This window comes from Aquila chrysaetos, chromosome 10 (assembly GCF_900496995.4).
Source record: "Aquila chrysaetos chrysaetos chromosome 10, bAquChr1.4, whole genome shotgun sequence".
NCBI lineage: Eukaryota > Metazoa > Chordata > Aves > Accipitriformes > Accipitridae > Aquila > Aquila chrysaetos.
The window spans coordinates 12028324-12045642 of NC_044013.1; the positions used below are offsets into that span (position 1 = coordinate 12028324).

The window sequence follows — 17319 nt, forward strand, 5'->3', positions numbered from 1 at the left end:
GTGGCTGGACCTCCCGATGCAACCAGGAAAGCCCTTGGGGTGGCCGGTCCCTCATGCTGGCAAGTTGGGGCAGGAGCTTTGCAAACCTTGTGGATGGGGCTCAGCAGGCAACTTTTGCTGGGACAACACAGCACGGCACCTCCAGGGGAAACATCAGACCATTTCCCACTAAGATAAAGAAGCCACTGGAGCCAATTCCTGTTTCTAAGGGCAGTTTTGACTCGTCTCTGATGGCAGGGACCTGCCAGCTCCCCTGGCAGAGGCTGGGACACATTATGTTGGGGACACATGTGTGTGTGTGCCTGGGGGCTGCAAGGGGGGCCCTGAGATCAGCGGCATGCCGTGGGTCTGCTCTCCCCAGTTGCATTTAGCTATGTCCTGGTTTTGGAGGTAAGGCCACAGGGAAGCCCCCGGTTTGCTGTGCCACGCTGCTCACTGTCTTTGCTGAGCGGTGGGCGCACGCAGCTCCCAAGGCAGGGCTGAGCTCAGATACAAACACTTGTATCCTCCTTGCTCGGATACAAACACAAAAATGGGGGGAGTGGAGGGAGACTCCTGCTTTTCCAGTTTGGAGTCAACAAAGATTCAGTTTTTTGTTTGAGAAGGAAAAAAAAAAAAAGAAAAAAAATCCCCTCGTTTGGTTTTGTTCCAGGCAGAGCGTCTGCCTTCTGCTGGCCCCATGCCCAGGAGCTGCTGTGAAATGGAAATAGCCCAATACAAGGCTGTGAGCAGAGGGAGCTTCCAGCAGGTAAAATGCGAGTGAGCAGAGGCAAATCCCCGGGTCACTGCACCGTGGGCTTGTGCCAAGGGGCAGATGTGCTGAGCCACAAGCAGTTTGCAGATGTTTTACTTGAATCTCTCGACAGTCATCCCCAGAGACGTGGCGCTTGTCTGGATCCTGTTCACTATTGCTCCATCTCTGGGAGATGAATAGGATGCACAGAAACGCCTTGTGCAAAGAGGAGCTTCCCACTCTGGGCTGTCTCCACAGAAGTCCTGCAAAACCTTCTGAAGCGCTGCGGAGCAGCCCAGGGAGATGTGCAGTTGTGTGGGGCGGTGACGTGCGCTGGCTGCTGGCCTGGGATCGCTGAACTGGGATCACCTGTAACTTCTCCCTAGGTTGGCTTCCCCGTGGGTTATAAACGCATTTGCATGTATTGCTTTGAAATGCCTCCCTGTTCCCATCTCACCAACCTTCTCTGTCCAGATGGAGGAGAGGAGGGTGCCTCCAAGCTCCCCTCTCACCACCCGAATTGCTCCACATATGCCTAGCCTGGTTTCTCTTCTTTATCTCACACCTAATGCAAGTCCTCTTTGTTTCAGTCCTACTTCTCTCCCTCTTGCACCATTTTTTCCAGGGCTGCACTTGTTCCTCCTGCTAAGCAGAGCTGGAGGGGAGTCCTGCCTGGCCCAGAGGCCCTGGGCGGTTGCATGGTCTTGCTGGGGGCTCACAGGCAGGCTGCAAGGTCCTGCTGCCCACTCCAGGCAAGGGGTGTTAGGGAGAGGAATGGGGCTGGCAGAAGGGACATCTCAGGGGAATCAGCTTCTTCTGGAAATAGAAAAGCCCTTTTTCTCTGCAGGGTACCAAGAATGATCGCTTTGAGGGATCCTCAGAGGTCACAGAGAGACTAAATGCTGCATATATGAAACTTCCCGTGTGAGTCACCAGGACATTTCCTTGTCACAAACCTCAGCAAATGGCACAGCCTCATCCCGGAGGGATGTGCTGGGTTATCACCCACCATCAGCTGGAGGGGCAGAGGGTGTGTCTGGCTCCAGGGGCCCATGCCAAGCCCTGCAGCATCCCACCTCCAGAAAGGGTGCTCCCCAGAGAAGAAATCCCATACTCTGCCAGGCACCATTGACTTTCACCCCTGCAGCCCACCCACCAGGTCCCGAGCTGCCCATTTCAAGCTGCAGGACATGGGCTGGCATGCGGCCGCTCAAATTAAATGCCATTTCTCATGGCAAACCTTGTGCCCACTTCACACTCATCTTCCTTGAGGGCTCTCCCATTGGCACAGCCAGGTGGGTAACGAAGAAAAGGTTTAATTAGGGTACAACACAGTCCTCTCTCATTTGATGCCCTGCATTAATCAGAGCAAGGGGAGAGTTTTCTCCACCCACCAGGTATTTAGGTGAGGTGTGTGGTTGGGAAGTGAGAGGATGGGTCTTGTGTGCCTGGTCCTGCTGTGTTACTGTCCATCAGCTGCTCTGCAGTACCTGCTGGGGTGGCTTTGGCTGGCAGCAGGCGATGGGCAGGGGAGCAGCGTGATGGGGTGAGGTGGGCATGGGTGGCAGGGGAAGGGGCTTTGCTGGTGGGACATTGGGATGCTCAAGAGTTTTTAAGCAGTGCCTAGACCCGAGATGAGTAAATTTGCTTTTTTTTTTTTGCTGTCACTGTTGCCATGCCATGCCCACGCCAGGCCACTGCTCAGACCACATAGCAGGTGAGCCATGACGCCAGGGAAACTAGGCTGGGGCTGGGCAACTCAGGGTCGCATTTGATGGCTTTTCTAGCCCGTTTCCCCCCTCTCTGGGCACCTGCAGGGTGTTTGGTTGGAGGTCCCAGATGGTTTTCTGGCACCAGATGCCTGCACAAGCCACAGGTAAAATTTTTCCTCTCCTGACTGTGCTTGGCTGCTGCTTTTATCAGATGGGTACCAAATGCAAGGCTCGTCTCAGACCCTCCTCCGTGTTCTGACATCTCCTGGGAGACATGCAGCAGACAGGGCAGGATCTCCTGCTCAGCTGCACCCACGGAGGGGTGTTTCGGGGAGCCAGGGTAACCCCGCGGGCTCCCACTCGGGCCCGGCACTGCGGCCTTTTGTCACCATCTAGTGGAAACGCGCAGCTGCGACCGGGCACAGGCTGAACAGGACGTCTGGGGACACTCACTCCCCTCACCTAGGGTCCCTATGGGGCTGTCACTCCCTCCCCGGGCTGGTCACCCGTCTTGCCTGGTTTTGGGGAGCTGCCTTCGCCTCGCAGCCCAGCTCCCTCCCAGCCCTGGGCAGCAGCAGCCGGGCAAGGCGTCCCCAGCGCTGCTAGGCTTGGGGGGAAGCACGGGGGATGAGTCTCTGCTGTGCGAGAAACTGTGAATCCTTGGCATATCCCTCCTGGGGTCTCCATTAAACCAGCTAAATTCCCTTTAACTGTGGAATTAGATCGATGCTCCCAAGCTGCAGACATGCTACAACAAGAGACAGCCATAAAAGCACCTAAAATACATTTACTCTACAAATAGAACTGTTAAACCTGCTCTTTTGGCCAAATTACTCCTCACTGATGCTGCTCGGCAGACCTCCCTTGGCCCCGAAATTTTTGGCGGTGCCTGCAGAGGAGCAGGGCTGTGCTGTGCTGCTGGGACAGCCTTGCAATGTGGTGTGTCCACAGAAAAAGGCTGGCCTTGCTGCTGCTTCGGCAGCCTCCTGCCCGCTGCTAGGGCTGCCAGGAGGTCCTGACCGCAGGTGGGATACAGGGAACAGCCCGGCCTAAATGCCGGCATCTGCCGTGCCCCGGCTACCTTCCTCCTTGTGGCATCCCTGGCCCTTTACAGCCACAGCAGCGGCCGGCAGGGTCAGGCCATACCTGGACCTGTTCAACGGTGTGTGGATTAACACGGTGCGTGGATTAACGCAGTGCCGCGGGCAGCGTTGGTTCTCACTCCTCTGCACACGGGTGCTGCGCTCCTCCGCCCAAACGCTGGGTCCTGCTGCAGCCTTAGAGGTGCCAGCGCCAAGGGCAACCTGCCAGCTGAGCACACTGCTGGGAGAAGAGATGGAGCACAGGCCACACCAAGATGTCCTCTGCCAGGGTACCGAGGCTGGCCAGCTGCCAGCCCAGCCCTTTGCTCATCCCACCGCTGGCACCAGGTTATTAGACACATGCAGTGTCCTGGCTGCCAAAACTGCCCCTGGCTGAAGCAACAGTTGTCCATTTCCCATGGCAAACCAGTCCTCCCGCTGCATGGAGAGGAACCAAGGCCAGCCCCAGCACTGGCAGCACAGCTGTATGAGCAATGATAATACAGGATTTTGTTGCACCACGTGCAGGCACGGTAAGGAGCGTACAATCAGCTATTGCTTCAGACAGTTAAAAATTCCTGCCAGGCCTCTACTTCCTCCATCTCTATCACCCTGCATCCCCATGGGCCACCCTGAGTCTGTGTCGCTGCGTCACCTGGGGACGGCTCCTGCAGCACGCAGTGGGACATGAGCCAGACGTTGCAGTTTCAAATTCAGAGTCCAGCTGCCCTGTACAAGGGGTTTCTCCATCTGCCTGTGTGTGTGACCAGGGCTGGGACATGGGCAGTGTCCCCCTCTGATCCCATCACCTCTCTGTGAGCGGGTGCCCTCAGCTGTGGCTCTGCCTGCTTAGAAGCTGCCTCTCCTCACCCAGCAGAGGAGAAAGAGGCACCAGGACACCCAGGTATGTTGCCTCACCCACCGTGTGTCTCTTGCTTTCACATGGCACTGAGCAACCCAGGGGTGTCCCCTCAAGGCCATCAGGGCCCTGCAGGACTACATTCACTGAAAGTCTGCGGGTTTGTTTTTTTTCTTTAGGGCTCCCTAGGATCGTGTTCCCCAAGTTAAGGGCTTCTCTCAAGCAAACTGCTGCAGTCACACATGCGTGAGTCAGGAGCCCGAGGAGCTGGCTGGACACCCAGTTTGAAGTGGGAGGGGATGTAGGGCAGTGGGGAAGCGCCATCAACAGACGTCACCCAGGTCCTTGAAGAACACCGTATCAGGCAGGGGCAAGACAGCCCCCAGCCCTGCCAGCAGACTGGCACGTTAAACAGGGGTGCTGTACACTGCCCTGGGGTCGTTCCTACCCCGACTTTACAGCCACTGGGGTAAAACTCCACAGGGAGAAAGCTGGCGTCTTCTTTCAATGAATGAAGTCAAAAGCAGTAACCAGGCAAGCACAGGTTTATTTTTCCCCCAGCGTTGGGCCTTTTCTCCCCACCGGGAGCTAGTGGAGGGTGGCAGCTGCAAGGCACTCCGGTGCCAACTGCAACTCCAGCAGCTGCACGCCGACCAGCTCCTGGGGATGCTGCTTCAAGCTGTCCGAGGAGGCTTAGTGCCTCCCGAGGGTCGGGGAGGGGATGCCGGGGGGCGGTGCGGAGGGGAGTGGCAGAAGCAGCGCTGGGGGGGTCCCAGCGCCGGTCCCTTTGCCAAGGCCAAAGGAAAAGACAGAAGCGTGCTCAGGCCGAGCTCCGTCCCCGGAGCCGAGCTGCCGCAGGGCAGGCCTGGGAAGCCGGCCCCGGCACCCCGCTCCCGACGCCGGGACCGCCGGGACCCCCGGACCCCCCTCCCGGCCCCGGCCCGGCTCCACCACGTGGCCCGCCGATCGCCACGTGCTCTCCCGCGGTCCCGGCCACGCCCACCCTCAGCTAAGCCCCGCCGCCCAATCAGGGCGCAGGCGCCGAGCTGCCGCCCTCTCATTGGCTAACGCCGATTCCTCCGGGACGGGCAGCGCTTCCCCCCGGCTCTCGCCCCCCACCTCACAGACTTTCGCTCGCCGGCGGCTGTAACGCGCTTTCCCGTTGGCTGATCGCAAAGCGCCGGAGATTGGCGGAGGGGCTCGAGGGGCGGGGGCGGCTATTGGCCGGGCGGCGCGGCGCGCGCGGCGATTGGCTGAAGCGGGGGCGGAGGGGGCGTGGCGCGGCGGAGGGCTAGGCAAGCGAGCGGAAGGGGCCCGCGCTCGCTCTTTCGTTTCAGTCCCCGGTCCGGGTCGCCAGCGCCTCACCGCCGCTCCCGTCGACCGCCCGGGGCCCGCTCCGCTCCTCGCCTCCACCCCGCCGGACGTGCCTACCCCTCTCCCGAGACAGCTCGGCCGCCGCCCCTGCGCCGCCAGGCACCGCCGCCATCATGGTGAAGATCGCCAAGGTGAGGGCGCCGGGCGGGGCCGCGCTCAGCCGCCAGGCGGGAAGCGAGCGGCCGCCGCCATGGCGGGGCGGACGGATGGCGATGGCGGGGGGGGGGGGGGGGGGGTGGGCAGCGGGGGCGGAGAGCCGGGCCGCCTTCCTGCTGCCGTCTGCACAGGCCGTGCGACCGTTTCCAGGCCTCCGCTCTCTCACCGTGAAGATGGCGGCGAGGGGAGGGGCCGCGCGGTCGGTGGGAGCGGTTTCGGGGCCTCGTCCCGTCCCGTTCTCCTCCGTGTTGCCGTTCACGGGGGCCCGGCCGCGGGAGGGGGAGCGGGGCGGGGGCGGGAGGTGTGAAGGGGGGGGGGGGGGGGCGCACCTCGGCGCGCGCCGCGTGGGAGCGCGCGCAGAGCCTGGGGAGGGGCGGGGCTACGCCGCCGGCGCGGCCACGTGGTGCGCCGGGGAGAGCGAGCACGTGGGAGCGCGGGGAGCCCCCCGCCCGTCCCGGGAACGTCCCGCCGGGGGGGGGGGGGAAGCACGGAGCACCCCCGGGTCCGTCCGTCCGTGCCCCCCGCCGCAGCAGGGCTGCCCCGGCCCGTTGGGGGCCGCGGGGGCCGCCACGTGGTGGGGCCGATTGTCCGCCGGTGCGAGCGGTCGTAGGTGTGCGGGGTGCCTCGGTGTTAAGCGTGCTGCTCGCTGCCCAGCAGAGAAAGGAAGGTCGCCTCACAGCTCGCTGTCTCTTTCAGACTCCCAAGAATCAGATCAAACAGAAAAAAATGGCTCCTCCCCCCAAAAAGGTCGAGGAAAGCGAGGAAGAAGAGTCGTCTGAGCTAGAGGAAAGCAGCGGAGAAGAGGTGATCGGTCTAGAAATGAAGTCGAAAGGATGCACGTGTTTACTGAAGTGTCATGAGGGTTGGGGGGTACATAGTACGTGACAGAGAATCAGCATTAATAAAACAATGGGTGTCTGTCAGTTAACTGTGGCTGAAGAATAAACTGGATTTCGTAAGAGAAAAGCAGCGTGGGGAAAACTAGCTTAGCTGCTCAGTCTGTACTTCCAGGCTTTGGAAGGACTGCTGGGATCTTAAGGCTGTCCTAGTACCGATGAGCAAGTGGATGATTAATTACTCTAGTAGAGCATCAGCAATAAGTGATTTATCATGCAAAAATACTATGCGAGACTGAAAATTTCAAGCTACTGAATGCTACTAGAGAGATCACTGGTCTTGCTTCAGGACGGGGCTGCTTGGAGATGCTTCAATGTTCCATAAGTAGTCTGTTAAAAGTGTGAAAAAAAACTGGCCCTGAGCTTCATTAATTCAACAGAATAGGCAATTAACGTCATTCAACATAAACTAAGTCTGTCAGAAGGATGTGCTGTAGGTTGGAGTTGCTATATATTTGTCTGACATTGGAGTAATAGTAGTTTAAAGGGCCATGATAAAAGTCTTACACTAATGTGTATTTCAGATGATCCCTCAGAAGAAACAACAAAAAGCAGCAGTGACACCAGCCAAGAAGGCAGCTACTCCTGCAAAGAAGGCCGCTATTCCTGCAAAAAAGGCAATTACACCTGCTAAGAAGACTGTGGCTACTCCAGCTAAAAAGGCTGTTGCTCCATCACCTAAAAAGGCTGCTGTCCTAACCAAAGGAGCGAAAAATGGAAAGAATGCCAAGAAGGAAGAGAGTGAGGAGGAGGATGAAGATGACGAGGAAGATGAGGAGGAGGAAGATGAGGATGAGGAGGAGGAAGAAGAGGAAGAGGATTCTGGTAAGTTAATTTTGAAATATGTGTTCATCCTTGTATAAGTTGACTAAAGCTGTTCCAATCAAGTCACTGAATTTGACTACCTTTGGAATTGAAAGTTTAGTATGATTTAATACTTGCGAGAGGGGGGTTCATTGATTAAAAGGTGGTGAGGAAGGAAAGGTGGGGATTTGGTGAAGTTTGGAGGAGAACTTGGGCTGCAGCTGCATTACATGCAGCATGTGAAGCATCTTCTAGTTTCCTGATCGTTCTTTCCTGAACTTTGGCAAAATCTTGTGAAACAAAGTACTTTACTAGTAAAGTTTGAAGGCTGAGTGGTACGGGTAAACACTTGCTGTACTGTTGGTGCAGATGAGGAAGAGGAACCAGCAATGCCTGTGAAGCCTGCAGCCAAAAAGCCTGCAGCAGTACCAGCCAAAAAGCCTGCAGTTGTGCCAGCAAAGCAAGAATCTGAAGAGGAGGAGGAGGAGGAGGAGGAGGAGGATGATGAGGAAGAAGATGATGGTATGTGGGATTTAGGAAAACTTTGTCTGACACTTTTTTTTTTTTTTTTTTTTTAATTAGAAGATGTTAAACCAATAAACACAGGGAGCTAGAGGGGGGGGTGACTTAATGGATTAGTCAAGTGATGCAGAGTGTGTGTCTGTCTCTATTTAGTGCCCACTTGATTTTAGCTGGCTACTATTGTCCATCAGATGTGGCTGACTGGGTGATTATTTCCCTATTGCTAGTAAAACTTTTTACTCTTGGGGAACAGGTATTGTTTTTTAATGCAGTAAAACTTGAGGGAGAGCCAGCTTTTATAAACACTACAAATATATATTAAACGCCTTTCCTAAGAACATAAAAACTTAAGGAGGCATGAAAAACACTATTTTTCTTAAGATTTTCTTAAGTCTCAAAAGGGGCTTAATCTTGAACATGTCTGAAATCTTGTGCTCAACTTGTTTCAGAATCTGAAGATGAAGCCATGGACACAACCCCTGTTCAGGTGAAGAAACCTACTCCAGCAAAGGCCGCACCAGTGAAAGCCAAGGCAGACTCTGAAGATGAGGAAGATGAGGAGGATGATGAGGAGGAGGATGACGATGAAGAGGAGGAGGATGAAGAGGATGCCGAAGAGGAAAGTGAGGATGAAAGTGAGTTTAAATGTTTTTGAGACCATAACTCTATAATAACAGGAAAGATGCCTGAGCAAAATTTTTGTCCTGTCATGGTCTTTTGGGCTGAGGAACAGTTGCTGTAGTGACAAGAGAAGGTCTTGCGTATGACTGGTGTAAAGATTAATGCTCCTGTATTGATCCAGTATAGAAAAAGTTGTTTTGTACTTATATCTCAGTCTTGTTGCTTTTTCTTTATCACAGAACCTGTCAAGGAAGCACCTGGAAAGAGGAAGAAAGAAATGGCCAACAAAAGTGCACCAGAGGCCAAGAAAAAGAAAACTGATGGTAGGTGGTGTGGGATCATCAGACAATGCTTGTTTGATGGACTGTTACTGGACTGTTGGGCAAGGCATATAACTGTGAAGGGATGGGATGCTGAGTGGGGTTTTTTCCAGCACAAATGATGATTATAAGGGACTTAATACTGAAGTATGATGTCACTTTTGAGCAGAAACTGATGTGCTAAATAAAGCTGTCTGGAGTCTGGCTTCCAGTGCTTTTAACTGCCTTTAAAAAACTTTATTACCTTTTAATTTAAAGGGCCCACTTCAGCTTTCTCCCTCTTTGTGGGAAATTTGGTCCCCACCAAGGAGTATGAAGAACTGAAGACTGGCATCAAAGAATTCTTTGGGAAGAAGAATATCGAAGTTTTAGATGTCAGAATTGGTGCTTCCAAGTGAGTTCATCAGTAGAATTTTGCTGCTTATTTCTTTTAATTGGTAGTAACTTGTTTGGAGAGGTATAACTGTGCTGATGCTGGTTCCCATCAGGATGCTGGGATGGTTGCTTGATAGCGTATGGAAACTGGAAGAGGCATGGTATTGATATAGGTATAATACTTGCCTGGCTTGCAGCTTTTTCAGACAGTATCTCCCTAAAGGGAGAGCTGGCGCTTCAGTACAGAGCTGTTGTTCTCTACTGTTGTTTTGGTTATGTGGACCAGTTAGCATTTATTTTATTAAGTCTAACTTGACCAGTGGGGACCTCTCTGGTTCTGGGTTTCTCTTTGTGTTCTCTGCTACTAGAGATAGATCAGCTTAAATAGTAAGGTTACTGTTCTTTCAGGCGATTCGGCTATGTAGACTTTTCATCTGCTGAAGATCTGGATAAAGCTCTCCAACTAAATGGAAAGAAGTTAATGGGTTTGGAAATCAAACTGGAAAAAGCAAAGAGCAAGGAAACGATGAAAGAAAATAAGAAAGGTACGGCCCATAATTCTGAATACCTGTCCATGTCAAAGAAGTTGTCATAATTGGGCCATGGAGCAGGCTTGCAGTGTTACTGATGGCTGCTATTCTGCTCTTTTAAGGCAGATCTTCCTGGTTTGGGCTCTGTATCATAAACAGTTTCTCAAATGCTAACGGATATGCAAGTTCAGACTGGAATATCTGGAGATGTGATCCCAAGAAATAGTGCATGCTGGGGTGGCTGAGGAGGAAATGGCTCTTCTGAAGCTTTAGGATCTGTTTTCTGAACTTGGTGCCCTTAAAAGAAGTACAGTGGCAGCCTAATTAACTTTCATAATATTTGCTTTTTCAGCTTCGGAAAATGTGAATGCTTATTGTCGTTTATTTTCTGCTGGATCAACTCTGATTCTCACTGAACTGGCAGTGTAGATGAGAAGGGATTTTAAGCTGGCAACGTGAAAGTAACTGTTCTCTCTTTGCAGAGAGAGATGCTAGAACACTGTTTGTGAAGAATCTGCCCTACCGCTTAACTGAAGATGAAATGAGAGAGGTGTTTGAAAATGCCCTAGAAATCCGAATAGTAATGAACAAGGAGGGGAACAGCAAAGGGTATGTAGCTGAGAGGACTGTTCGACATTTGCTGTTCCTCAAACTCTTGGCATATTTTGATAAGCTTGTGTGTCCTTTAGCTACCTTAAGGAACCTGCTGCATTAGGTATACTGAAAATGCTAATTTTTAAAGCATTTTCCTTCCACATCCTTTCCCCCACCATTCATGAACTTAGTCGTTCCTGGAAGGAGGCATTTGCTTATGTGCTTTTCTGTGCTGTAGGATGGCCTATATTGAATTTAAAACAGAAGCTGAGGCAAACAAAGCTCTGGAGGAGAAGCAGGGCACAGAGATTGATGGTCGTGCCATGGTCATTGACTTCACTGGTGAGAAGAGCCATCAAGAACATCAGAAAGGTACTTTTCTAGATCAATAACATGCATACAATTGACATTTAGGATTTAATTCCACTTGTTTCAGAAGGTTGCTAGGGATAGAGCAACTTGAAGCACTGCAGGAAAACTAAGTTAGCAGGAAGGGACCTTTTGCCTAACTTGTCCTCTGCATCCTGTGCGTTTCATGTCTCTACTGCATGTTTCGGATAAGGGGGGACAACTAGTCTAGGTGGCCAAAACAGTGTTGCACTTAGCCTTGTGCCTCACCTTGAGGTGGGGAGGGGGCAACAACTACTCTCACCCTAAAGAATGTCCTGTGACTAGAGGAAGAGAGCTTTCCTTCTCCAAACTTGCATTCACAGCACTGAGTTTTCTCCATAGGAGGTGGAGAGAGGGAGTCAAAGACCCTAATTGTCAACAACCTCTCATACGCTGCTTCAGAAGAGACTCTCCAAGAACTGTTCAAGAAAGCTTCTTCCATCAAGATGCCACAGACCAACCAGGGCAGGCCTAAAGGGTATGTTGTGCCTTTCTTCCGACTCGTGAGTTGGCATTGCGAATGACTTACCTCCACAGATTCCTTGTGCTCCCAGGCTGACTGAAGTCTTCCTCTCCAAATAGGTATGCATTTGTAGAATTTCCCACAACTGAGGATGCCAAAGAGGCATTGAATTCCTGTAACAACACAGAGATTGAAGGCAGAGCAATCAGATTGGAATTCAGTTCACCGGCATGGCAGAAAGGGAACATGAACGCAAGAGGAGGATTTAATCGTAAGTGTTCCATATTTGACCACTTGATCTTGAGACAGCTGTGGCAAGAGTGTACCATTCATGCAAACTTAGGGCTGCTTTTTAAAAAGAAAAAACATGCTTGTGGAGTGAAAGACTTGCATCATAAGCAAGTATGCTGGATATGATGACTGATTATCTGAAATGCTGATGAAACTATTGCCGAAGTCCTCTAGATAGTCAAGTGCTGATCCAGCAGTGTCTGTCCAGTTAGCATCCCTATTGATAAGATGCAAGCATCTATTTAAAAAAAAATTACTTTGACAGTGTACCGGGTTGGCTGATGGAGATACTTTGATGTCAGGTTGTAACTGCAGTCCGGAAAAAGTTTTCGAGGACTTCTTCAGGTGCCTGAGCTGTTACTTCAAAACAAACCCCTTAGCCCTGTGAGCTGTTCTAGAAGCCAGTAGTGCAAGCTGGGTGTGATGTTAAGAAACTGACGGTTGCCTTGCTCTCGGACATGGTGATCTCTGAATGTATTCTCTTCCCATAGAACAAAGCAAAACGTTGTTTGTCAGAGGCCTTTCTGAGGACACCACAGAGGAGACGCTAAGAGAATCATTTGAAGGCTCTATAAGTGCTAGAATAGTCACAGACAGAGACACTGGATCATCTAAAGGGTATGTTAAACTTCACCTGGGATTAGTTCAGTTGCTACAAAAAGTCTCGCTTTAACTGATTTATGCAGTGCAGGGTGTTTCTAATGCTCATGCGGGTGATTCTTTGAATGAAGCTAGTAAACTGCACAGAATCAGAACGAGCTTACAGCTTTGGGTCTGTTTGTAGAGGGCAGCGCGTGCTCACTTCTCAATGAGCTCCTTCCTGCCGACAAATCCGTGGCAGCCTATGGATTCGCACGAGAAGAATATTAACTGTTCAGTACTGGCAAACTCACAATGGGGCTCCATCGATTGTGATTAGCCACTGCTGTTCTACAAGTAGCATGGTCCTGATCCCTGTGTGGTTGCAGAAGTGCAGGTGTTCATTTCTGGAGGGATTGGGATCAAGTACCTGTAGGTGGTGCTACAGCTTGTGGAGTTTGACTGTCTTTTGTTTAACCCGTTTCCTAGGTTTGGGTTTGTGGACTTCAGCTCCCCAGAAGATGCCAAAGCAGCTAAAGAAGCCATGGAGGATGGAGAGATAGATGGAAACAAAGTGATCCTTGATTTTGCCAAGCCAAAGGGTGAATTTCAACGTGGCGGTGGATTTGGTGGTCGTGGCGGCAGAGGAGGAGGCCGAGGAGGAAGAGGTGGATTTGGTGGCAGAGGTGGTGGCAGAGGATTTGGAGGTAAGAAGAGGCAAATGCTGCTGTTCTAAGGGGGCATGCTCAATAATTAACCCAAAGCTGTTCTTGAGATTATGGTGTGGTGCCACCACAGAGTGCTTGATGTGAATTTATTTTTTCTGTCCTGTGGCAGGATGGGTTTGGAAGGGCAGTGGTATCTGTGCAGGGATACCTGTAACTCTGCTTTTTGTAATAATTTTCTTTCTAGGTAGAGGAGGTGGCTTCCGAGGAGGCAGAGGAGGAGGTGGAGATCACAAGCCGCAAGGGAAGAAGATAAAGTTTGAATAAACTTCCCCTTTCCTTTCCCTTCTCCTGCTCTCTGAGACTATCTGAAAGGACTCCGGGGGTTTTTATTCTCCTTTGATCTTGGCGGAGCCTTCGGAGGACATTCCAAGATGCAAAGCAGTACTGTGAGCCACTTGGAAGATACAATTTTCATTTCAAGGAAGAGAGAGCAAGCCATTTTGACTGCTTGCCTATTCAAATGAACTTTTTAAAAAACGAGCGATAGATGTGGGAATTTACCCCTTGTCTGTGAGTTGTCTTGAATTTATAATGTTTTACCCATGTACAAAAATATTTTTTTTTCCTATAAACTTCTGTAGCATTTTTGCTGTAAAAATGCAGAATGTTTTATCATTTGTGCTTCAGCACCCTGTCTTGGACAGATTAAAGGACCTAAACTGGTTCGTGTTACTTCTGTGCTGCTAAGTGAAGCAGGGCTGTGAGAAATTGTCTTGAGTCTTCTCTTAAGGTCATTAACGTCACAGGCAGCAGCTAGTGTCCTGCTTCGCTCTAGCCTACGTCAGCTCCCAACAATGTACATGTGCTATGCTTAGAGTGTTTGCTTGTAGGAAGGAGGAGAGGAATACGATGGCTGAGGTAACACGCCTACAACCATACTTTTAACTTTTAACTGAAGATGTATGTAATATTACATGGTAGCCAAATGCTTTTTTAATTTCCTTTGTTTGAAAAGAGTAAGTTGGATCTTGCACCAAGGCCCTGCAGCTTGATAACGCTCTTGTACAGCTATTGCCTCTTGTGCTTCATTCCAAATTGTCTCCTCTTGAGTCGTCCTGAACTGTGAAGCAAATATATTGAAACATGGGGTTAGGGAAACTAACTGCTTGCTACCTTGACCAAACACAGGCTTGGCAAGGGTGATTGCCTCCACCAGAGTGGGGATGAAGGCGCTTGGTCCTGGCCTAGTCCCATAGCAGTAGTTACTGGTCTTTCTTTCCAGCCATGCACTTGGCTGGTGTCCTGCAGCGGCAGCTATTAAGGGACAAGGCTCCTTTTGAGTGACTGCAGCACGTGGGTACAGAAAGGGGGGGGGGGGTAGCTGCTGTTTTGGTTTAACTCTGGCAGTATTGGCTGCAGGGCTGCGGAGCTGTCAGTTCAAGCCTCCCCTGGGCACAGGTACCTGCAGGCTCAAATGTCAAGTGCCTGTGTCCTCCTGGATGGTCCTTCTGCCAGCCCGTCAGCTGGGGGCTTATCTTCCTAGCTAGTGGGCAATGACCTCCAGCCTCGGCTCTGGCTGTGGTTGCAGACAGCTCCACCTTTCTTGTATGCTGTAGCAATGCTGGGACTTTTGTTTTTTTGTTTTTTTTTTTTTTTTTAATCCTGTGGCCCCTCATGTGCTGACGCAGTCATCTCTACAACATACAGCCCCTGGAGGGGGAAAAAAGGGTTTCTCTACAGAGAAAATATTTTATATTAAGCCCGTGGGGGAGCGGTTGCTTTTGGCTTGAGGGTCCTGCTTCTGCTGGAGACCTGAGGACGGGTCTGTGGGTCATTTCCCCACAGCAAGCGTCCCTCGAGCAAGGATTCCTCCTCTCCAGCCCTTTGGGCATCAGCCATTTTGGAGCCGCCACCCGGGCCCCGCCGGCAAATGGTCGGGAGGGCGGTGGCGGCGGGGCGGCCGCCAGGGGGCAGTACAGGCCCGCGCTCGGGCGGCGCGGCCGGGTCCGGCGGGCTAAGGGGTCCGCCCCCGCCGCCAGGCCCGCGCTCGGGCGAGGCGCCGAGGCGGGCCCGGCGGGCCGCTCACCCCCCCTGGGGAGGGGGGGCGTGATTTCCCGCGAAGAGCTCGGAGACCTCCCGCGCTTACGTGTGAAAGAGGCTGAACAAAGGGATTTGGGGGCTGCGGCATCCTTCCCCCCCATCTCCCTGCCGTAACTCGCCTCCTCATCCTGCAGTCGACCTCAGACCCGCCCGTGGGACCCAGACCCACTTTCACATCGGAACGCAGGACACTGGATCCCTGTCTGGAGCATTTGCTCGCACCCTGGTACCCTGCGGAGGAGTCCCACAGCCAGAGGAGACAGCCCTGGGTCACACTGGGGGGAGAAAGAGCAAGCACATCCACGAGTGCATCTGCTCGGCAATTTGCCTTTTGTCCTCACCTGTGAAATTTTTGAAATTTTTGGCCCAGCCTGCCAAGTCCAGCATATCCTGGTCCCCTTTGCTGGCCTCTCTGCTTCCCATCACTATGTCAAGCAGCCAAGCTGGGTGCCAGCCCCGGAAACCCCCCGTACCCAAACGCCTGGCTTTCCTCCTCTTCACTCCAGCCAGGTTCAAACCTGATGCAGGTGTGTCCCTGCAGACATGGCTCTGGGGTTGCTGCTGGCCCTGTGGCCTGTGTATCCCATTGCGGTATGGCCAGGGGATATGTCACCCTGGGGTGGTGCTTTGGCTGGGGGGGGGGGGGAAAGGCAGTGAGCAGGGTCCTGCCATGGAGAGGGTGACAGGGACAGGGACAGCGAGGTGGAGACCTCCTTCAGCACGAGGAGAGGGTGTTGGACAAAACAGGTGAGTTTCCAAACCTGCCAAAGTGTCTCTTCCCACAGAGGGCGAGGTGAAGAGCTCCTTGCTGCAGGGTGCCAGGACAATCTGAAGTTTAGCTGGGTTTGAAATGCAGCTGGAGGAGTGCATGGAAGAGAGAAAATATCCACCAGCCCTTGTTAAACATCATGCCAGGCTCCGCGAGGAAGCCATGCCAAGCCAGAGCGGGGCACAGCCCCCAAATGCCCACTCCAAGCAGCAGTTTTGCCACTGTAACCCATTACCAGATTTCATTCCCAAACAGCCAGACTGTCTTGGCCAGCAGAAATCCTCTAGCAATGACACAAAGTGAGGGCTTGGGGTTTTTTTTAATTCTCCTTCTCCTTTTAACCTTTATTTAGAAACTAGAATATTCACCAAATCTACAAGGTTTCTCTGTACAGGTCCCACCAGGTGAAGAGCAACACTGAGAGATTTCTGCACCCAGCCCTGGCTCACCATGTGCATTGCTACGGAGAGCGAGAGCTGTCCCTGCATATAGGATAAATATACAGCCTAATGTACTGTACCTGACATAAATTACAGAGGTGTCAATTTGGAAAGTATTTCTGAACTTGCTCCCGTTGGAAGGAGGGAGGGGACGGGAAAATGAAGGAGCGTTCTGTACTGCCTAAGTCCAGCAGGCACCAAAAATGCCCTTGGGGCTCTGCCCTGTGCTGCCAGCACTTGCCCCAGGGACACGGTGCCGCTGGGTGCATCATAAATCAAAGTTCACAGTATCGCTGCCAGCCCTGGTACCAAGAGCTGAGCCCTGGGCAGCAATGGGCTTTCTCTTCCTCCTCTTCAAATCTGCGTCTTGTCTGAGCAGACGAGGGACATTTGCCGAGAAGCGGCATGGCTTGGCACGAGGGTGCCTATTTTGGCTGGTTTATGCCCTTTTTTGTTTGTTTTCTAACCTGGGGAACATACAGACTTGGAGTACATGAAATGGGCCCGTTTCCAAAACACATTAAGAAAAAGAAAGAAAAAAAAGGCACTGCACAGGGGGACCTTTGAGGTAGTCGAAATTTTTTCCTTTCAATGTCTGGCACCAGAGAGGGAGAGAGAGTGAGAGCATATGTGCCTGTGTTTCACTGTGCGTGGTCAGGGCCATGGATGTGGCTGTGTGCGTCCACCCGCACGCAGGGACAACTGGGCAAGCAAGCCCTATGCACGGGGACATCTGCGTGAGCAGAGCCTGTGCCCAGCAGAGCCCGTGCACGCGTGTGGCTTTGTACATGCCTTTGGCTTTCCTCACGCCTGCAGTCGGTGGCTGGAGAGCAGCCGCGGCCCCTGCGTGGCCGCATGTCTCTCTGTGTCGGGGGGGGGGGGTTCCATCATGGCAGCTGGCTCGAGGGTCCCCTCGACAGCTCCAGTGGACCTTTCAGCCCAAAGAAAAAGGGCCATGTCTCGTGATACAGCTCCCTGTCATGCTCCTGGGCCTCATCCTATAGAATAAACACCGCAACAACCCTGAGAGGAGCAGACGTG

At 52.5% G+C, this 17319-nt stretch overlaps 1 protein-coding gene and 3 non-coding genes across 4 annotated transcripts; all 4 read left to right on the forward strand.

Moving 5' to 3' along the window:
* Positions 1–5653: 5653 nt before the first annotated feature.
* On the forward strand, positions 5654–13692 carry NCL (nucleolin). Its single transcript, XM_030028673.2, has 15 exons — positions 5654–5891; positions 6613–6720; positions 7337–7637; positions 7986–8138; positions 8588–8773; positions 8999–9082; positions 9338–9473; positions 9863–9999; positions 10467–10593; positions 10817–10950; positions 11311–11446; positions 11551–11702; positions 12214–12340; positions 12791–13008; positions 13214–13692. The coding sequence occupies exons 1-15, from the start codon at positions 5874–5876 to the stop codon at positions 13291–13293; spliced, it is 2097 nt and encodes a 698-aa protein (XP_029884533.1). The 5' UTR covers positions 5654–5873; the 3' UTR covers positions 13294–13692.
* LOC115347816 lies at positions 9191–9260 on the forward strand. Its single transcript, XR_003925627.1, has one exon. It is a non-coding gene; the product is annotated as a small nucleolar RNA SNORD82 (small nucleolar RNA).
* Positions 11840–11916, forward strand: LOC115347817. Its single transcript, XR_003925628.1, has one exon. It is a non-coding gene; the product is annotated as a small nucleolar RNA SNORD20 (small nucleolar RNA).
* On the forward strand, positions 12522–12660 carry LOC115347812. Its single transcript, XR_003925623.1, has one exon. It is a non-coding gene; the product is annotated as a small nucleolar RNA SNORA75 (small nucleolar RNA).
* Positions 13693–17319: the final 3627 nt, after the last annotated feature.